Source organism: Lissotriton vulgaris, unplaced genomic scaffold (genome assembly GCF_964263255.1).
Source record: "Lissotriton vulgaris unplaced genomic scaffold, aLisVul1.2 SCAFFOLD_1317, whole genome shotgun sequence".
NCBI lineage: Eukaryota > Metazoa > Chordata > Amphibia > Caudata > Salamandridae > Lissotriton > Lissotriton vulgaris.
Window position 1 is genome coordinate 153,022 of NW_028248901.1, and position 23,304 is coordinate 176,325.

Genomic DNA, 23,304 nt, shown 5'->3' on the forward strand with positions numbered 1-23,304 from the left:
GGATGCGGCTTTGTTCTGAGTCACTGGAGCACATCATTTGCATATGCCCAAAGTTACTTAACTTGCATAGAACAGGTCTCTGTCCCGGCTTTCTTAGACTGGACATACGTTCAATCAAAACTGCAGTATCAAAGAGTCTGCAGGGCATTGACAGCCAATAAACCTGTCGATTAGTCAAATTCATGTATACGGCAGACAAGGATCTGGATAAATGTGACAACAGGCTGCACTCTGTACACCCTTTGGCAAGTCTATTTAAGTGAACAACAAGTCATGTTTTAGCAGACCTTGCTTTCCATAAAAAAACCTTTGCTTGCTCTTAACTCAAAGTCTGCTCATGTACATTTTTGTTTTATTCCATCTACTGAAAGTGCGTTTACTGCACGATCATAAAGGGGATAGGTCTAATTGATTCATATTTCAATTATCAGAAGTAAATGCTTAATCAAGTTTAGAAATGGATATTTATTTCCATATCATGAATTTTCAAGGTATATTGTAATGTAAGAACTGCTTGATCAGCCATGTTGGTGACAGGATGTCCTAAGTCCAACGATGGTGTGTGTGCATTGGAAAGTTAATGGTTGGATAATTAGGAGGTTTTTAAAGTCTCTCGTGTCTTGATTGCGCGTTTATCAGGTTACCTAAAAATTGTATTCAATCAGAGGGCTGTTGCTTTTTTAATGGCTGTTTTGTTTTATATAATAGTATTTGCAGAATTAATTAATGAGGTGGGAATGTTATAATGTTGGTCGTCATGTGATTTTGTAATAATTTTCATTAATCGAACAAATAAACTATTGCTTACTTTGTTTAAAGCAACAAGTGCTACATTCCTTGAGCATTCCATGCTTAAAGAGAAGTATTTTAGGTACATCAGTAACACATGTTCTACAGCAGATTGGCACAACCGTATCAATGTATAAGTAATAGATCAGTAGTAAGACCTTTCAGAATAGTTCAAACTTGCAGAAAGATAAAATGATAATAAATTGAGGTGGTGATTTAGAGTTTAACGGAAATGGTACACTGTTGTAAAGGCGACAGAGAATCCTCTCTGCGAAACTAAAGGTTCACCCGCCTGATTTACAGATGGGCAGACCTTTAATAAGTCAGTGAAAGAGACAACTGTCTCCCTCGCTGACATACTCCTTCAACAGCCTAATGGAGTAAGGGTCAACTGAGATTTGGCCATTCAACCCCCTTCTTAATTTAGAATGGACGGTTACATTTCCAGACTACATCATACTAAGTCAATTCAAAATGTATGTCAAGTATACTCTAAAGAGGCGGAGAGCAATTCCCTTTACAAGTGTTCTCCACTTTTGTTCTCTGTAAGAATACCGCCCTGGTTACAAATGATGTTCGTCGGCTGAAGCATTGTTTTAGGGAAGCAAGAACACAACTAAACTGAATAAAACTCTAATTCGGCACTTTTTACACTCTTCGTCCCAATGAGAAACTCCTTCTCCGATCAAAAGTTCCAAAAGTAATACATTTAAAGTAAGATTTATTTCTTTGTTTCATCCTGTAAAAATATTACAAAAAGGTTCATAACGTGTATAAAGTGTAACCTCTTCATAGTTGGCCCTCATGGTTCTTATGTGAAACACAAAAGAAAAAACATAAAAATCTAGCACTTTTCCCCAAGTTATAATTCACAGAGATTTATTTGATTCATTTGCAAGTGTTACTTAGAAAAGAATATTAATATGTCATGTTTATGCAACGTTTCATAATAGATGTTACATTGGTCTCTCTCTAATTCCTTGTAAGTTAGCCAGTGTACAAATATACTATGTTAAGTTTACGTGTGAGCCTAGTAACAGGTTCTTCTGGTTTGAGAAAGTCTCCAAGTGATTTTTTTTGTTCTCTGCACGAACCACAGGCCCACTTCTGCAGCGATCTGTCTCCCTGATCATTAGCCACGTGCTGTAAAGAAAATTACTGCAAAACAGGTGCAGATGTTTCTTCTGAACAGATCTCTAAAACATTGCTGACATCACATCTACAGAGGAAGTACATTCGTTCTGACGTCACTAAGAGGCGTGACTGGTGAAGATGAGTATATGGTAGACTATACAAGCTCTCCACGCTTAGGATGTTGGAATAATTGAAAGCTACTTATCAGAGAGGAAAGACACAGAATGAAAGTTGAAGACCCAGCCTTGTTTTTAATCCTATGGGGATTAGCTACTGTATGAGACAAGCAGTCAGAAGAGCGAATACTCAGTGTCATTGAGTGGTATGCATACTTTTACAATATCATGGGCACAAAATAGATTGTCACCTTTAATACATTAGGGTTGCTGGATATTTTTGTTTGCCATTGGTGGATCCATGCACCAAATATATTCACCTGCATGAATACATACCAGAGGGCCATAGTGGCATTTGCTAGGTAATGGTTACAGAATCTAAAGCTTCCAAACTGCCCACCTGATCTGTACATATTTCATTAAAAATAAACTCTATATAATAAATAAATATATAAAATAAATATAATGTTGCCTTTGGAATTTCTATAAATAAATTTAACTTTTTATTTTCACTAAGAGGTCTTTGCTTTAAACTCCATGGGACGAGACTCCCCCACGGAGCAGGTAACTGAAAAGTCTCTTGTTTTAGTAAGACTGCACCTTTCCATGCCTTTGCAAACGCAGCATACACTTGAGTAGACTGCCATTCGGAATCCTGATGAATTGAGTATGGCAGCTATGCCGATATAGGATGAAATACAACTGACCGAAAATGAAAAAGCGCAGCTATCTCCCAGCATGCATCAGGCCTTTCCATCATTGCTTCAGCTTGTGTTTCTCTCTTTTTCTGTCTCTGCCATCTTAAATCAAGCGAGTAGGCGTAGGCTCTCCTCCTGGAGGACAAACCTTCAAGTGCAGAACAAAATCAGCATGGTCCATCCAAGCCTCCATCATACAATATGCATGCTACAAAGTTTGGCAACAGTGGAGCTGACGTGACGACACAGCTAATCATTAAGAACCCACCGCATTAAACCTTTATAGTGGTTACTTTATAAGGGCTCAAGTGAAGCAATCGTCTTTTGTCAACTTTGGCTTAAGATGTCCTTATACAGTTCGGGCACTTTTTCAGGGTCCACAGGTCTAGGTAAAAAATGTGTGAATTTTTGATGCCGCTTAGTCCTAGTCCCGTCCCTGGGGGTTCCATCTTTATTTAGAGCCACGTAATAACGTCGTCCAGTGTCCATATGCTTGTAGAGATTAGACGAGTATGTGTTATACCAATTTTCTTCAAACTGCTCTCTGAAGACACATTCCTGGCTTAACTTCTCCTGCAAACACAATAGAAAAGAGACATAAATAACGGTGCTCAAAAGTTGGACAGGTTTTTATTTCTATAATAAGATTTGATTTCTTAAAGATTAGTTATGACAATAAATTGAAACAATACATCAGCAAAGCATATTGTTCAAATAAACTTTATTTGGCCTGCTTTCTTGTGCATCTTCCAACACAAGGGCCACCTGTAATGCACCTAATGTAATCTATTTTTAATACGGTGGTATATCAGGTGAGGAGGTTGTTTGTGCTCGGGTCTGCTAGTTGGTGGTCATCCAGCAATACAATTTGAAGCGCCAAAACGTTGTGAAAATGATTTCCTAAATTAGGCCCTCTGACAAATCCTCCAATCCGTATATTTTAAAATTTGAAATTAACTTTCACATTGGAACTCAAACCTGAGTAGTCACACCCCACACATCTTAACTGCATATTTCCATGTCCAGTTTAGCTTGGAACCACATGATTTTTGAGTAATCTATTATCAAATTGTAAGTACGCTCATTTTAAACTGCCAATATTAACCTAAACATTTTTAATACTCATCAAACTTGAAAAAAAAATTCTGCACAGTACTTGAAGAGCAATAGCTCTATATTTAATTAATCGAAACAGAAGAGACTAAAACTATGGTGGGTAAAATTAACTGGTTACGTTTCTGTGTCAGTTTTATTTACATATGTGTGGTGCGAGCCTTTCAAGCAAAGAATAGTAACTCATACAAAGTATTACAAAAAACATCAAATGAAATAGTCAAAAATTGGTCAATTAATAACTAAGCCGCCACCATAAAAAAATGTATAAGAATTAGAGAACTGGGAGGTCTTTTGAGTTTCAATGTTAGAAATGGTAGAATATTAAATCGTATCCATCTGTGGGGCAAAGATTCACATTAATGATTTTAGTGGTCTTCGTTAGTCTAGTAATTGTATATTTTCTCACCGTTTAGACAATTCATGTTTCGGAGCTTTCTCTATGCACAAGCACTGTCTATATCCTGAATATTCACAGAATAGTATATCTTCATTTGCGGACTTCTTTGTTGAAAGCCAATGATCATATCCTCTGAAGCCTCAGACCTGTTCTGGATCATCAGACATAATGAATTCCAGACTTTGGCCAAAAAAAATAGGTAACTACTTTTACTAGCAGGTGCTATACCTTGAACTGAAAATAACCACTTTATACTACATGCATTTTCGTTACTGGCAATAGTCGACACGAAGAAGTGGGTTTTGTGAAAGATGTAATGCTAGTAATTTGTTACAGGTGAAGAGTACTCTTTTTTTATATTAATTGTTTTTAATGGATTTTACAGTATAAACAGCATAAGCAGGGGGTAGTTGTTGGTTGACATTGACAACGGGCAATACAAAGCGTCATCTAGGTTTGTCAGTACAGAGATCAAAGGGCTACAATGAAAAAATATCAGGTGGTTTAGCATTGTAGAGTATGCTCATTATACAGCGTGTTGTAATGCGTAAACTGGCGAGATACATCTGGTGGAGGGGGTAGGTGGATGGTTCCAGAAGGGGTAGGTGGACGGTTCCAGAAGGGGTGGGTGGACAGTTCCAGAAGGGGTAGGTGGACAGTTCCAGAAGAGGTAGCTGGGGCTTGACCAGGATGGCTGCTAGAGGAGGCTAGGCTATTCTATGGGTCGGGGGATGGCGTGTAGGTGGGCAGGCGTGGAGTGTGCGGAAGCTATGTTGTGGGCTTCCAACTGGAGTAGTAGTGCGTGAATGGCAGGAGGGGTTTGGGGCGTAATCATGAGGTGGGGGGGAGATCGTCGTTCTTACTGGAAGTGCATAAGTAGAGTGGCCCATTGGGGGAAAGGGGCCGTTTGCATAAGTCGTACACCGCCTCATAACGGAGTGCGTACTCCTTCTCTATGCTCTCTTTCCGTATAGCGCCATGCCACACTGCTATTGTGGAGCAGTAGGAGAATGCTAGTGGAGTGTAAGTGTACGCTTGGCGAGAAGGAATGCCAGTGCTGCAATCAGGTGCGTTAACTTTTGTTGCTTTTTGCGTCTAAACAGACTTAAGGAGCATGCTTCCCATGAGTATATGTCCCGCAGTTCAGTGACTTCGCCTAGGGTGGCATGTACTGAGTGGCAATAGTTTTGTATGTCTGGGCAGGATCATATCATGTGCCTGAAGCCCGCATCGGGAGATCAGCAGAGTGGGCATCCAATGTGTGCCTTGGAAAAATAGCGATGCAATTATGACAGAATTCGGTAGGCCCTGTGAAGGAAAAAGAATTGTATATTCTTAAACAAAAAGTCACAGAAAACCTGCTAGGAGAAGAAAACAAGTTATTTACCTGTAACTTCAGTTATCCAGTATTGGTATCTTTCATAGATTCACATGCCTGAATCATTCCCCGTTGCCGAGGCGGGAGTCCCACGGTATATAAAAAAGCAGTGCCAAAAGCAAATTACAGTAGTAGGCCCTATGAGAAAGGCCTGAGGCCTAGATTGTAGTAGCCTATCTGCCTCATTATGCTAAAAAGACCAAAGTCTTTGTTCCAACCAATCAGCATACAGCACCCTCTAGAACCCTCTCTGAAGAGCAAGTTCTCCTCAGATTTTTGTTAGCACAAGTGGGAATGAGTATCCCAAAAACTAGAGAACTGACTCTCTGGGAGGAGGGTGGGTGCATGTGAATCTATGAAAGTTACCAATACTGGAAAACTGGAGTTACAGGTAAGTAACTTGTTTTCTTATCCAGAATTGGGGCATCTTTCATATATTCACATGCCTGAATCAGAGTAGCAAGCAGTATGCCAGGCAAAAGTCGGTTGCAGATGGTGGGAGACTTATAGTGCTACACTCCCATAAACATATGTTTAACAACCAATAATTGCGAAGTAAATACATTACTAGTGATAAACATTACTAGATTTGAAAGGGCAGTCATATAATATTAAACAGTAAAAGTAATAACACACAAAACAAGCAGGTAATCTGTAATACCTGTACATCTTTATGTCCATAGATATATTGAAAGGCATAGATTCATCATAACATGAATAAAACCTTGGTTTCCTGAATCTGTTCTTACGAAAACAGATGACGTAAAACCGCTTGACCAACTGCTGCATCATCTTGGCTTGCTGATTGTAGGCAGTAATGTCTTGTAAACGTGTGGACATTCTTCCATGTCGCAGCACAGCAAATATTTTCTAGCGTCACTCCTACAAACAATGCCGTAGACGCTTTCTACAGCTCTTTTAGAGTGAGATCTGACAGTGCTTTGTAATGGTCTGTTAGATTTGACGTGGCAAAAATGGATCGCGAGGCTATCCACCTGGAAATTGTGGCTTTAGTGACCGCTTTCACCAGTGTAGCTTGGCCATAAGCCACGAATAACTGATCTGATTTCCTGAAGTTTTTTGTTCTCTGAAGATAAAACTTCAAACATTGCTTGATGTCCAAAGAATGCAGTGTTATTTCCGCCGGGGTTGTAGGATTTGGGAACAAAACTTGTAATTTCACTGGTTCGTTTAGATGGAACTGAGAAGGCACTATGGGTATGAAAGTTGGATTTGTTCGAATAGTGACATACTCTTGAGAGAAATGCAAGAAGGGTTCCATTACAGTGAAAGCCTGAATTTCTCCTACTCTTCTGGCAGATGTCAGGGCTAAAAGTAACGCGACCTTCCATGTCAGGTACTTGAGGTCTGCTTTTTGAATTGGCTCGAACGGTAGCTTCATCAGTTGTGAAAGGACCGTGTTGAGCTCCCATTCCGGTGGTGAAGGTTTAACCGGAGGATAAGTCCGGAAAAGACCTCTCATGAAGTGTTTTATCAGTGATGAAGAACACAGTGAAGGAAAGTCAGCCACCTTCCTGAACCTGGATAGAGCCCCCAGATGAACCTTTATCGAAGAGAAGGAAAGGCCAGAACGAGCCAACTGTAAAAGAGAAGGAAGATTTTTTTCTGCAGGAGCTTCAATAGGGTGTAAAGTGTTTGAAGTACACCAGGAGCAGAATCGCTTCCATTTGAGACGATAAGTCTTTAATGTGCTCTGGGCTCGTGCTTTCTTTATGATGTCCTGGCAATCCTGAGGGATTTGTAGGTGTTGAAACTCTAAGAAGTTTGGAGCCATACATGCAATTTCAGAGATTGAGGGTCTGGGTGAAGTATCGGACCCCTGCTGCGTGACAGTAGTGTTGGAGTCGGGAGAAGTTTGATTGGAGGCTCCTGTGATAGCAACATGAGCTCCTGAAACCAATACTGACGAGGACATCTGGGAGCAATTAGGAGGAGACGGTAGCTCTCTAGCTTCATTTTGTGCAACTCTGGTGGAATCAACGGGATCGGAGGAAAGGCGTAAGCATAAATCCCTGACCATCGCATCGGCAGGGCATTCCCTCTTAATCACTGTTGAGGGTATCTGCTGGCGTAATACCGGCATCTCTTGTTCTGTTGGGTCGCAAATAAATCCAATGTTGGCTGGCCCCATGTCTGGAACACCTTTATCAATTGAGTATTGTCCAGCTCCCACTCGTGGCAATCCGACAAGGATCGGCTGAGTTTGTCCGCCAGGGTATTGTGGAGGCCCTTGACATGTTCCGCCTTGAGAGTTATGTTGTGAAGCGTTAGCCATTACCATAACTCCTGAGCCTCCTTTGAGAGCATAGCTGACCTTGTTCCTCCCTGCTTGTTTACGTAAAACGTGCTTGTGGTATTGTCCATTCGGACCAGGAATGAAGACCCTGCGATTCTGGGAAGGAACGCTTGTAGGGATAGAAAGATGGCTCTCAACTTCAGACTGTTGATGTGACATTGTCTGTGTTTCTGAGACCATTTGCCCTGCACTTGCAAGTCTTGTAGATGACCTCCCCAGCCCTCCATGGACCCATCTGTCGTTAGAACAAAGTACAGAGGAGTTTGCAAGAATGTGAGTCCTTGTCTTAGATTGCATAGTTGCGTCCACCATTGAAGAGCATCTACCATGCGTGGGGTTACTTTGATGATGTTGTCGAAGGAACCTGTCGCTTGCTCCCACTGAAGATGTAGCTCCTCCTGCAGAGGATGCATTTTCAGACATGCTAGTGGGATGAGATTTATGGCCGAAGAACACATTCACAGAAGTGAAGCGAACAGAAAGTGACTTTCTTTTTGACAGTTTTATGGCCAAAGTCTGTAGACGGAGTTGCCTTTCTTGAGACAAGAATGCTCTGCATTGTATTGTGTCCAGGCGAGCTCCTAGGAAAGGCAGGATTCTTCTCGGAATCAATTGAGATTTGTTTTCGTTCACAGTGAGACCTAGGGATGCAAAGAGATTCCGACACACTGTTATGTCGTTTTGTACTTTGCATCTTGATGGACCTTTGACTAGCCAGTCGTCCAAGTACAGGAAAACCTGAACCCCTGAAGAGCATAGTGCTGCCGCTACCGGGGCCAGGCACTTTGAGAAAATCCTTGGAGCCGACTTGAGGCTAAATGGGAGTACCTTGAACTGATAATGGGCGCCAGCCACAGTGAAATGGAGATACTTTCGATGTTTTGGGATGTGTAAGTATGCGTCTTCCATGTCCAAAGAAGCCATAAAATCTCCCTCGTTCAGGCAACTTAGAATTTCTGAAAGAGTGATCATGCGAAAACTCTGATTCTTGAGATATCTGTTGAGATTGTGCAGGTCCAAGATCGGTCGACATTCCCCTGATTTCTTCTTTATGAGGAAAAAACGGGAATAGAAGCCCATATGCCTCTGATGAACTGGAACTTTCTCTATAGCATTCTTGAGGAGCATTGAATGAACTTCCTTGAACAATAAGTGAAGACGAGGGGGAGGGGAACCCCTGGGCAGAGTTATTGGGAGTTTGGAGACAAACTCTAGGGTGAGACCATGTTGAACTAAGTCTAGCACACATTGATCGGATGTAATCTGTTGCCACTGTTGTAGAAAGCCTGATATCTTCGCGCCCACAGGGAGGGAAGGAAATAAGGTTGGCGCCCAACTGATCTAACTGTTTTCTGTGAGTATCTCGCCCTTGATTGTTAGAGCACTTTCATCCGCCTTGGCGAGAGAAACTAGCTTTCCAGACTGGCGGTACGAAGACTGATAATTTTGCCGGTATTGAGGTTGATATTGTCTGCCTTGTTGGTAATAGCTTCCTCTAGAGGAGTATCCACGTCCTCGATTACCTCTAAAGGAGGGAACCTAGGGATCTTGCGGTATCAGTATCCGTTTTGATTGCCTGGAGGACTTCGTCTATGTGTTTTCCAAATAGAGACTCTCCGTCATAGGCCATGTCCAGTATTTTTAGTTGGACCTCGGGCCGAAAGACAGTAGCTTTTAGCCAGCCATGAGATCTGAGAACTGCAGCTCCTGCCAGTTGTCTAAAGTTTGTATTTGCAATCTCCAAAGCACAGTCGATGGTTTCTGCAACTCCAGGTTCCCCTTCCATCAAGATCTTGCGAGCCTCCTGTCTTTTATCTTCCGGGATTAGGTCTATCAGACCAGCCATGTCAGACCACATTTGGCGATCATAGCGCCCTATAATCGCCAAAGAATTCGCAGCCCTGATTGAAGCAGCAGCCATGGTTGAATTTTTTTTACCGATAAGGTCCAAACGACGCCCCTCCTTATCTGATGGTGTGTGATGGGGGTGGCTGGGTTTTTCGATCTTTGTTGTGCGGCCTGTGAAATGACCGAATCCGGCCGTGGTGTCCAATAAGGCATGAAGGGCTACTGAGAGGAGCTCAATATTTTTTGTCAATCCGTGGCAACACAGCAGGTCCAGAAGCAGGATTTTTCATCACTTTGATGCCTTCCTTCCAGATATAATCTATAATAGAAATGGCCCTAGATACCTTCCTTGTTTCTTCTTTAAAATCATGAGGAAAACATTCTGTGTGTTCCACTGTTACTGGTAGTTGAATTCTACTCACAGCTCGCTGCATGAGATTATGAAACCCACCTATGTCTTCAGGTGGGGAGTCTGAAGGTTGTGGGGTTGGCGGAGACGGCATGGGAATAACATAATCATCCCACGGATCCAAAGGAGGATTATCTGGTAACTCGCCTTCCTCTACTTCTTCATCTGAAGATGTGTCCGGGGTGTGTGCAGGCAAATCAGGCTGTTGAGTTTCCGGAGACGTAGGTGGCGGAATTTCCAGTTGAGGAGCAGGGACTGCAGGTTGGGGTGGAGGAACGATCTGCTGTGGTGGAAAGCGTTGTCTATAGTCCGCCAGCATGGCCTGTAAATCTTGAATGAGGCTTGGTGGCAGATGGCTGGACTCTGAAACCAGAGATGTCCTCTAGTATTCTGTACGATGAGGCATTACAATGTCCTCCTGATAATAATGCTCAGCATAGTCATCATCCTGCTCATCATCCTGACACTTAATGTTCAATTCCGAACGATGACGAGCTACCCCGAAAGCTCCCTTGTTGTCATCATCCTCAAAATCATCCTCCTCTTCGTGAGTATAAGTCTCTAAGAGATGAGAGGGCGTAAGAGGCGAAATATAAGAACCTTCCTGCTTCCGGTACGATATTAACTGGACCGTTTTTGAAGAAAGTGGCGTAGAAAATGTCTCTATGGCTGGAGGCTTTGCTGAAGCAGTTATCTGGATTGTTGTAAGCGTCGACGACGGGACCATCGTCGACGGACTCTTTTGGATTAGTCTTTGACCTTGTTAATGTGTGGAGAGATCACTATTGCAGTATAGCACAAACATTGGCAAAGCAAATAGGTCTTCCTCGTACTGTGATTTACAAACCAGGTCCATTGGCTTAGAAGGGAGCTACTTTCACAACAGCAGAAGACCCCCCCACAGAAGAACTAGGTATTGTGATATGATGCATCATCCCAGCAGCAGCAGAAAGGAGACAGTGAATCAGGGGAGAGGAGCCACTGGCTCACTCACTTCGTGAGTAGCATCTCAACAGTGCTCAAGTGCATGTCTGAGATAAAGAAAGCCATCGAGTGATAGTCAATATTAGCTACAATTTTACGATTTTTGTTTCAGGTTCACCCTTGAGAACAGACTAAAATAATTTTAATATACCTTGCTGCATTAATAATAAAAAAATATTGCTTTGTTAACTTCAAAGTAGGTGCAAAGTAGGACAGAAAATATTAAATGTGTGATGTAACTGTACTTTTCAAATGTAAAATAGACCTGCATGCATAGCAATGGAGCTGGAAGGATACATCTAAGGTGCCAATATTATAACAGTGAGACTAAAATACTCATGCGGGCTGATCCAAGATGTGACCGATTTTGTCTCAAACCAGTGACTGAATGTTCCTGAGCCAAGGATCTGTGGCTGAAGGCTCATGAGCAAAAAAAGTCAATGGCTGAAGGACATTGACGCAATGGTTATCTATATGTGTGTGCTATATTCTAAAAATAAAATAAAAGAGGCTTGTGACAGGCCAGGTGAAAGGAATAATATATGTGTCAGATTATATACAGAGGGGAAAAATATTCAATAACTTACTGTGCAGAGATGGAGGCATGTCAGCCATGCATACAGACTGCTGCTCTATTGTGGGATCATGGCTACACACTCCAATTCCCCACTGTTATAATCTCCCCTTGGTTACCCTAGGGAGGATGATGTGTTATAATCTCCCCACTTGCTACACTCCGCCACCCCTGCTTAAGGCTGCCCTTTGGTTCACCCGTAGAACCTTCAGGTGAAGGCAGCTGTAGAATGTTGGGGGCTCTGTGAGACGACTTGGGCACTGGCAAGCTGAGGGTACAGTTTATGCTTACCACAAATAAAGAAGTTTCTTCTTACCTCAAGCGTGGATTATTACTACACCCACCATCCTGTGGAACAACCCCACAGAAGCAGTTAGCTCTTCAAAGCCTGACGCAATCAGATACCAAGGTTAATGGCGGTGAATGGTCTTAAGACAGGCTGAAGAGGCAGACAACACGAGGGCTCAGACCCTGGCCTAAGATGTCAGTCATTGCAGAAAAGCGGTGAGAGCCACGTAATCCTGCAGTCTTCAGAGAGCAAGGGCACCACTCATCGGACATCTGCAATCCATATTAGCAGCCCTGCGGCATCCTGGGGGCCATTCTGCCCCTTGAGAAGATTAAAGGTTTGGGACTCACCCCAAGGTCTTTAAGGGTTGGAGGCCTGTCCAGCTCATCCTGTTCCAGGTGGAACAGACGCCAAGTAAAAGGATACAAGGAGGAAGGATCAGAGCAGTGTCAGCTGGACTTCTCCAGGACATGAGATGAGAGCAGATGGTCTGGGGTGAGCGCCGCCTCATGATCCTGCCATGCCTGGCCTGGCCTGTGGATTGCATTGCAGGGGCCTATGGCCGTCCATGACACAGAGTGGACTTGAGACTTTGCCAGCCGATGGTGAAGAAGAAACCACCCATTTCATCACTGCATTCAAAGACTGCTATTGCCTCCCTGCTCTGTGGTGAGCGGTTGGTGGTTGACTTAAACAGAACAAACCCTAAGGGACATGGTAGCCCAGTGAAGTCACAGTAGATTGCGAATGTCGGCTGACACCTGGCACTTGGCCTATCTTCTCCTTTTTGGTCATGGGTCACGGCCATACCTTGGGGCAGAGTCAGACCTCCTGGCTGCGCATACATGGCCCCTTGCCACAATCTCAATCCTGGGCAGAAACTGGGAGAGGGGAGCTGCCCTGTAAATCTGGTTTAGGTTATAAGAGACTAATAACAAAAAGTTAAAATTGACAGGAGCATTGTGACTTGGGAGCAGACCAATGGTACGCAGCAACTCCGTAGCAGTACAATGTAGCAGGGAAAGCACAAAAGATTCTGCGGAAATAATGGAGGCATATATATTAGACCAAAAGCATAAATTAATAAAAATTCTGGAGACAAGTATTGCAACAAGAGAAGCACTGAAGACCAAAATAGATAAAAATGGTTATAGACATGGGCATACCTCAAGATGACCACCACAAACTGGTGGACAAGTTGAAATGCAAAGAGAAAGCAAAGGAATAGACATGGTCCTCCGTTAACAAGCTACAGAGGCAAGTGGTAGAATTGTCTAAAAAGGTGGGCCGCCTTAACACAGGACTGAAGTCTCGGAACGCCGAAGTGCGCAACATCCATTTGGTAGGACTGCTGGAGAACTCGGAGGGAACCAATACGGTGTCCTACTTGGAGGAGGCTAGGCAAGGCCTGTTCAAGATATTTGCTTTGGAAAGGGTGCACATGGTCCCGGTGAGGCATCTGCTGCTGAGGGCCCCGCCACAGACAGTGGCTTCCAACCTGCTACAATATTAAGATAAGGACTGTATTATGCTTTGCTCAGCAACCACTGGGCAGTTCAAGATTAAAAACAACTCTCTTTCCATTTTCACGGACTACGCTACCACAGTCCTTCGTAAGAGAGCTTTGTTTCTGCAGGTTAAGCACTGACTCCAGGACACAGGCCTAAGGATGATGCTTGATGGACACATTATTCTTTGACAAGCCTGCCAACGCAAAAGACTGGCTGGAGGAGTACATGGTGTGAAATGACAAATACCAAAGAGATAACGGCAGAGATGACCCAACATTAAAGGAATTAAACAGCACGCCAGATCACAGGTTGAGTGAGAAAGAGCTGATGTGTTGGAAACTGCTACAACCTATAAGGAATCTCATGGGGTAAGAACTGAGGAGAAACACAACAGACTCAACCCAAGGAAGTTCTGACACCGATACACCGATGGCAAACTGTATATGCAGACTCGACTTATGCCCTGACCTTACCCCCAACTGTAATGGAAACCACTGGGAAGGGGGGGTATTTACAGCCAGTAGAATGAGAGAATGGACAGATGCTGGGCTCTTACCGTGGATGACTGCTTCAAAAAAAGGGTAATTTAAAGTCTGACTACTTTGACTGAGGAAGGAGGACTACTGGAGACTCAGTCTTTAACATATAGAGCGCTTGTGCAATTGGTAGTCATGCACGAGATGCTGCAGGTTCTCTTCACTATTAAAAGTGGACACAGATTGATATCTTGCCTCTATAATAGCCTCCTCTTAATGACTTAATTCAGCATGACAAGTCTAAGAAAAAGCTGGGGAGGAAAGAAAGGCAGCGACCTGAGAGAAAGATAAGGGAAACCATTCTGGAATATCCCTAAAAGGTAACTAGGTACACTAAATTCAAATGCACAGACTGTTAATTTTTGCACACCGCCTACTTAAAACCCCACAGACTGAATACCTTTGCAGGGACATTAGACAAGAAGTGACCTAGCTGTGAGTTACTAAAGGGTAATGTGGACTGGAGTTGCCCCATTATAACTCACTTCTGGTTGGGAGATCACATCCTATATGGAAAGAACATTAAACAGGACTAACCTTAACAGCTTAGAGGTATGCTTACTGGTTCTTACCCGCACCTCAACAACAAAGCCAAAGAGGTTGGTAATAAGTTCCTGGACCTTGCTCCGGTATTGGCTAAGAGAGCCACTGACTTGCAGCTAGGCACACCTGACGGCCTACCCCAAAGTAGAGGGAAAGGTGAGCGAAAGCGAATATCGCAATAAGGGAAGAGAGACAGGGTGTGTGCAGGCGTAGTATAGCGGAGGTGTGGGAGCAAATATTAAATTTGGTGAAAACCCCAGTGAGTGAGCTTCTGTGGTGGGGTGTCGAAAGAAGCTGGGTGCCAAACATGGGGGTTAGCCCTGACACAGCCCATTGGGAAGATTAATGGGTTTGCATCCATCTAAGCAAGGGATTAGAAATGTTTTGAAAATAGTTAATTTATTAATTCTTCTAGGAATGCGTGGTCGAACTGGATCTCCAACATTGTTGAATTTGCTTTCTGGAAGTTGCGGTTCACGTTCAGTGTATGCAAGACAATAAGCAAAATGCAATACAGCTAAGAATATAGAGGACAACATGTACTGTGTAGAGAGAGGCCACGGCATCCCAACACACAATGGTAGATGCGGAAAAACAGCCATAAACAATCCACACGAAGTCTTATGTGGATACCTTGCAAAAGTGTAACTGGTCCGATATTTGAAGTAAACAATACAACAGGAGCAAATAAATTGGTTCCATCATTTAGCTGATTTTTATGAGGCAGATTATTTCCTAAATACAATATAAGAGCCTAAGTGATTGCTGCGCCTGCAGCTCAGCAAGAAGCGTGGAACCCATTGAAATGAAGTGTTCTTTCCACTGCAGAGAACTTGTCACATGGTGCATCCTGCAGCCGCAGCAACCTTTGTTAAAAATAGAGATCAGCCTAAAATGTCATAAGTGTGTCCTTTCTTTGCGGCATTCATTATTCAGTTCGCACGTCCTCTGGATTTCAAACCACAGGCGCTCTCATAGTTCATCTGCGTGTTTAAATTAAATAGAAAAAGACAATCCATACATATTCATATATCACCCCACCAAACAATTCCTAGCGACAACAGTCGTGTTGGTCTCTGCGACAACAAATGTGCTTAAGAAATGCCACTGCAGCGTACACAGATGAATTCTCAAAAAGAGGTCATGAAATAAATTCTGAAAAAGAGGTCAGCGGGTGCAGGTGACTGCAGCACTGCAATGATGCAGAGGAGCGGGGTTGTGTGGGCCACACATTAAGCTGTAGTGATCTCCTTTTCACCTGCTGTAGCTCTTGATAAAGCACGTTCAATACACACTGGCCACCTGCTTCATTCTGAGCAGAATTGCTTATCGGAAACACAAAGCTAATATTGCACATTTCTTCCTTGTTGGTATAATTTTTCGTCACTACATAAACTCGCCACTTTTTTAACTTACTCGACAATGATAGGAATTCAGATTATCCACCCTAAACGATAAAATTAACTACTTACAGCTGTGAGTTATTAACATAAAGACATCCTTAAGCGATTCTCAAAATCACCTAACCGGCAAACCTATGCGATTTAGAAGGAGGGGGGTAGGTATTTGTGTGTGTGAAAGTGTGATAAGCAGGGTGTGAGCAGGTCATTAATATATTCACTTGACATTACAGAGCAAGTGCAGGCTGACAGTGCAGGGCTATGAAGCTAGTAGGGTGCTTGTTTTTTTTTGTATGTCTGTGGGAAAGGAAAAGTGTGGGAGCGCAGTGGGGTGTGAAGAAAACGGTATAATGTGGCAGGCCGTGCAGGGCTGTTACAAGTCACACACCGGCTCGACCATGCCAGTTTGGTTTCGCCAACCATCATATGACCTCAGCTATAGATAAACAGGCGCGGCTGGCAAAGGCGGTCCCGCTCCAGAACCCTACCATCCATGTGTGTGCCCGTGCGTGTTGATGCGCCGCGAGCGGCCTACCCCTGTGTCCAGACACCTGCCAGCCCTAAGGACTCAACAACTGGCAACAAAGGATGGGATCTACTGCCCACTAAACCACGCTGGGCAAGCTCTGTTTGGTCAACACCCTATGCGGCAGTAAACAGCATCCCCGGTATCGGTGTGACTACGCCCATCAGTTACACATGACCCCAGTAAGTGCTGGCAGCAGTTTCTGTAGCCCTGCAGCTCATAGGCCGCCACCCACACTGCAATCCAAGCCTGTCTGAAGACAAGTGCTCAGCGAGCGCAATTTTTGGAAAATCCCAAGGCCTGGGGAGTGGTCCACACTCACACCACTACCATCTCATGAGCCTGGTATCCATGAGACAGCAACCAAACAAACAAACACCGAGGAAAACTGTGCAGAGGTCGCACCAAAAAAAAAAGAACCATAGCAAAAGGAGGCCCCAAGTGCACTCCTTCAAGCTGGTCAGCACACAACCTGCACCTGTCAGTGCCACAGCCAAGCAAAATCAAGGAAGATAAAGCACCATCACCATCTGGACTCAATGACAAGTGCTGAACGCCCGTACACATGAGGTGCCTACCCACCATCGAACCCTTCATAGTCTCTGGTGCACCATCCTCTCAAGCCACCAAATGAGCCACGTGGGTAGACTGCCGAGAAATGCAGTTTGCTGCAGTTTCGCTTGAGGAAGACAGGCAACGACCCATGCTTTGACACCTGGGGGGTGCCACCATCCACACACTGTCCAAGAAGGTACAAGGAGCTGGACCCTGACGCACCTACGCCATGTTCAAAGCAGCCCTCACTGATCACTTTGCACCTGCTTGACAAACTCCTGAAGAGTTGGTGGTCAAATTTATGCTAGGTTATGCGAGTTGGCAACCACATGAACTCTCCCCAACTAACAGGATGAAATCTGCACCCAATTAATTTGGAGATGTTTATCAGCTAAACTAGGTGAAAACAGCCTGCAAGTGCCCCATATGATGATGGATGACATCCTCACCATGTTTAAATATGTACGAGGTATACCAAAAATCACCCTCCTATACCTGGGTATGAGACACTCATGTACACAAAAGGAAGTGGTTACGGAGGAATTAATATAAAGTTATTTATTTTTGAGTCGAGCACATTCAATTACTCTCTCTTCAGTTTCGAATCCTTTCCACACATAATATCTAATTGGAAAATACACACATATACAATGGCACCTGATCACAAAACCATACGTAATTATACACAAAATAACATGATAAAAGTATATACAGAAGACAGTACCAACAACTGCATATTGCCAATACCCAAACAAATTAACACTTGTGTTCACCCATTTATTCTAGGTGGTACACTTGGAGGTAGTCAAGGTCGACAATTTAGGCAAAACAAGGACTTATTTTCCTATAGCTCTATTGTGTCATCAACAAAGGTATTAAACCATTACTAACAGAAAAGACTCCTCCATAATAGATGTCGACGCAGACGTGTTTCAGACTTCGATGTTCTTCTTGGCCTCCTCAGGACAAGGGCAATAGGAGCAAATAAACAAAATAAATAAATATGTATATTTATATACATTAACCAATCAATCGGACCTCTAATTTGTATAAAGCATGCTGGCTATACCGGGCAGATGCCAGTGCAGTTACAAACGGCCATGGTGTCACCCACATTTTATAGAAGGAGATCGAGGAAATGAACCTCAAGTGGATGTGCAAAACACACAAAATTCGGTGATACGGAAAAAGGGGGGCTTGGGCCTAGTGTAATTCCGGCAGAAGTCCGTAGAAAGTGCAAGTGAGTACTGGAAAAAAAGGAAAGAGGCCCCGAAGCACTTGAAAAAACGAGACATGCCTATATCCAGTGGCAACCACATGTACTCTTCCCGAACTAACAGGATGAAATCTGCACCCAATTAATTTGGAGCGGTTTATCAGCTAAACTAGGTGAAAACATTATGGTCCTTGTTGAGGGCATCTTTTTCTACATTCCTGCTTGCCCCTGAAGAAGCTTCCCCTCTCACTCTTATCATCCATTTACTTCTAATGGATACGGAGCAACTTGCTCGAAAGTTGCAACTAGCGCTAAAAATTGTATTCTGTCCAGCCAGCCCTCTGGCCATGTCAGATCTACTGAACTGTACTGTGCTCAGTCCAATTACGACCACATCCCACTAGGACCCAATCTTGTCTAAACCCCAGCTGGAGGACAGAAAGCATCTTCATGGGCAGATCTGGGCTCAGGGTGTACTGGAAGGGACTAGGAGGCCTTCTGGATGACAATGCAAATCACAACAGATAGCCTCAAACACACTGACATATTTTGGAACAATGTGGGAAGGTGCGGTCTCTGAAACTCATCCACAACACTATGGATGCACAACCACATAGATTCAGACTAGAAAGCACTATATCTGCTACTAGTTGGTGCCAGAATCAGGTTCAATGTTTTCTGGATCTTGCATAAGACCAGTTGACATTGAGGTCCTGGTTACATGCAAACATTAGCATCCCACTCTGTGCCCAACAAAAGAATGTGACCTGTGATGGCACACCTGATAACTTAGTACACCGTTAAATCAAATAAAGGCAGAACCGTAGGAGCACATGGGCATCAGCTGTGGAATTAACTGAAACCAAGCCTTAGGGCAAAACCAAAGCACATCAGTTTCAGCAAAGGCCGAAAATCTGGACGGGTATAGCTCTCTTATAAAAATCTGCATGTTCGGGTGCAGCGAATAAAGTATATTAGGCCTGTGGCCTTCTTTAACTGATCAGAATGTTTAAATTCCCCAAAACCTTCACACTGTATAGATCATGGACATGGCACTATGGAACGGGTGGCTAAAAAACTCTTTAACAAATAAATCATAGTGTTGGGAATGTTTTTGCTCTATTGTCTTATATTCTCCAATGTAATGTCGGCTAGCAAAACAGTTAGTGTGGCCTAGGGACTCTGCACCACTAACTCGATCAGAATGCAGTACATTTCGATCCATTTTGGAATTACTGCAAAACAATTCAGCTAATCTGATCACATTACGACTACAGAGCCACTCTTGACTTTTAGCCATGCGCATACTGATAACTGGCATTACTCAGTTCACTCCATAAGATGTTAAACAGCATTTCCTCAAGGAGGAAGAATTACAACATAAAACACAGTCAGTGTTGTTTGGGTAATTATTAACCATGGTATTTCTACATTTATGCTTTACCTTGACATTGTGACATACAACCAACATAGCCTTACTGGCTCTCTCAGAGATAGATGGTCACTTTAAACCAAATATACATATAAGTGCAGTGAATATACTCCAGATTGGTCTGAGGGAAAGTAAGAATAGGTGAGGTAAAGTGTTTTCTAGCTCTCCAACTAGAGCTAAAGAAACCCGTTCTACAGACCCAAATCTGTTTTTAAGAGCTCATCCATGACTTCTCAGCCCTATAAAACTCAAGGGCCTATCCCTCATAATAAAATCATAGATTTAAGAGCAGTTGTAAAGTTATTTATTTATAGGATTGCTCTTGAATAATCATGAACAAACATGTCCTGTCATTTGCGTCATACAGAATTACTGATTCACTATCTTTTTCCACGTTTGCTTCAGCTATCAGTCAGTCCTCTTCCCGGTTTCTTTTTTTCAGCAGCCCCCCATTTTTTTCGTTCCTATAGGATGTTTACCTTTGTCCATCATACAACCCCTCCAAACTTTTTTTTTATTCAAACAAATTGGGTGCCATGATTCAAAAGTCAAGTACCATCAGATCTAGGAAAAAAAATGGTAATAAACCTAGTGAGGGAATAATCAAGACATGCTTGTTTGCTAGCCCAGGCGACAATGTAAAATATGGCTTTCTTAAAATCGACCTACTTTTCTTCTCCACAAATACACAGACCTGGTTAGACATATTCCTCCATAAAAGGTCGATGTTCCAAAAGGTTAACATATCTTACAGTCACAAACTCCTTCCTTTGGGCTCCCGTACTATAAGCAGATCAGGGTAATACCATTTAGGACAGTAGGATAAAGATTCAGGCCAGCCATAAAACTAGTTTAATATTTCATTAAGACATACTTTCTTTCATTCGCCAAGGTACACATTGACGTTGACCATCCCAACTCCGTGTCCTTTAGCCTCCGGTTGAGACATTGCCCATTCTATAATTAAAAGGGAGCTTAAACGATTAGTGCACAGTCAGCATATCTCTAGCAGAAAGTCTACAGTCCCTAAATTGATTCTTAACTGCACTCTGCTGAAGTCCCACTATGTTGTAACAGACTGCTTGGCCTATGCTACTCTAGTGGCGTACTTCCCATTACTACTTTAAACAATCTGCATCCCCCCACTCATCTAACGGCTACGTCCTCCCAGGATATTCTTGCACATGGCTAGATTACAGCTCTCACCAGTACCCTCCCTCCCTTCCCTTCTTCTATGGCTCTGTTATGCTGAAATTCTAACGTCACTGTGGTCTTCTAGACACCAAGTCACAAATGATACTTATTTGATGGAGTGCATGCTAGAATATTCGCAGGAAAAATATAATCTGACAGAAACATTTTGTCTAAATCTCATTTATAGAAAGCATTCCAGCGGGTGGGTGTAGATTACTGCTAACCTCAATGAGAGGATAATTTTGAAACAATAATCAGAACACGATATTTCTGTCAGAAGAAATTTTGGGTACGATATTCTGGTACCGTACGAGTTGATGCTATCTTTTTTATTTGATAATATGCTGTTCGGCTATTGGCTGTGTGCTTCTATTTAACATTTTAAATTGTATGCTTTCTTTTGCTCCCAACCCACAGCTCCTCTAAAGCGGTCTCCTACCCTCAGGGTTTGCTTCGCGCTCAGAAACCAATAAAATAAATAAATACACCTTCGCAGCTACTCATTTTGAGGTGAAAGGCGTTCACGGACACTAGCGAATAAACATCATTAGTGCCCGTTGGGAGGCAGAAACAGGTGGGGAGTTCCCTAAAGAACCAGTGGTAATCCCCCCCATATAGTGTTGCCATTAAAATTACAAGAACATTCCAGCGTCTGTCCAGAGGGGTATTTGTGTCATGGTGCAAAAGGGTAAGTCAGGCACGATGTATTTTTATTCACATGCTTTCTCGGACTTCAAATACACGAACCATCTGCGTTATCCCTGTTTCTATAACGAGCATGCAGCAGGTCAGCCTTAGACTAAACAAATACAGAGGATGTGGAAATCCGTAGTTGCATTTAGGTTTCTCCACCGAGTGGGTGCATCCAGGGCCGTCTTAAACGCTGGTGGCGCCCTATGCGACAATCATGTTTGGCGCCCCACCACCCATCGCCGCCTCCTCGGATTCTCTTACTAATACCTGGCAAAAGTGCCCCTCATCTCTCCAATCATATGTTATTGCAAAATACAGTGCGCCCCCTCCACTGGTCAGCGCCCAGTGCAGCTGCACCGGTCGCACTGCCCTAAAGCCAGCCCTGGGTGCACCACACTGGATGCACAGCAAGCTTGCTGGAAGTGCCAGCCGCACGTGCTAAAGGAGCCTCTGGACAAACAAACATTTACAGAGTGATTTAAACCCGAACCATGTCCACAGGAGTGGTTTCCGCAGTATCTTTTTGAACAACCAGGTGCAATTTAATCTAATATTTTGAACTGAGTCCAACTGAAGAAACAACTGGAAGGCGACAATGTCCGATTTAATAAGACATTTGAAGGACGAATACCCATTAACATCTAACATACAATTTAGTTAGGTAATTAAGAGTGTAACAGGTATTTCCCATTAACGTTAAACAAGATAATTGTGAAAGGTGTTCCACGTTCAAATTATTCAACTTGTAAAGATGTTAATTGTACAACAGGACATGCAGAGACGTTTTACACAGCAGAGAGTCTTGCCCTGATGGCCTATAATAATTCTGAAACATATTGTTTTGAATATAGTTTTCCTTTAATTTATTTTTAAGGCAGGTGATGTGTGAGACTCTATTACAGACATTTTTCAGAGAAATGCGTTTATATTTCATGCAACATTCATAAAAAAGAATCTTTTAGATCAAAACAGGACCTCATATATGAGATATGAAAGATTGTCATAGGGATTATTTGCACTAATATTAGTAAACTGCTGCTGTGTTACAATATTGAAAACACTGGTCACTACCCCTGAATATTATATATAAAAACATTTAGAATATAGAGAGTCTTGGTACTGTCAGTGACCTGGCCAAAGAGGGCATGAAAGAGCTGAGAGTGGATCATAAATTCAAAGCTCTTCTGAACGGCACCACCAAAATACATTTGGTCCAGGGCCCCCAAAATCCTTAAGATGTCCCTGAGGACATGCACATTAAAACATGCACTTACAGCACACAGTACCAATGGGACTGGGTAACGAAGTATTATACAAACCAGGAACAATGGCTAAAGTAAACAGTGGATTCTGGAGAACTTTTAGTCGGATTTAAATGATCTGCAACATTTATAGCTTAAATATAAAATTGACAGCAAAAGCATCTGAGTTCCTTCAGTAGGTAAAACTATTGGTAAAGTCTGTACTATCGAGAATCATCTAAGTTACAGTCTCACCCCAACAAATAGATTAATACTTTAAAGATTTTTTATTTTTTTTATTTTACAGTGCCTTAATGACCACGATATTTACATGTATTTTCACACATATGCCCTCACAGTCTAATAATACCATTAAACCACAGTTCTGCCCAAAACAGTATTAGGATT

General features: G+C 42.8%; 1 protein-coding gene across 1 annotated transcript in view; it reads right to left on the bottom strand.

Moving 5' to 3' along the window:
* Nucleotides 1-1,638: 1,638 nt before the first annotated feature.
* Nucleotides 1,639-23,304, bottom strand: part of FGF9 (fibroblast growth factor 9) — a 113,556-nt gene continuing 91,890 nt past the window's right edge. Inside the window, exon 3 of the mRNA XM_086950203.1 lies at nt 1,639-3,310. Coding sequence (XP_086806329.1) covers nt 3,065-3,310 — 246 coding nt within the window. The 3' untranslated portion in view covers nt 1,639-3,064. The remainder of the gene's footprint in view (nt 3,311-23,304) is intronic.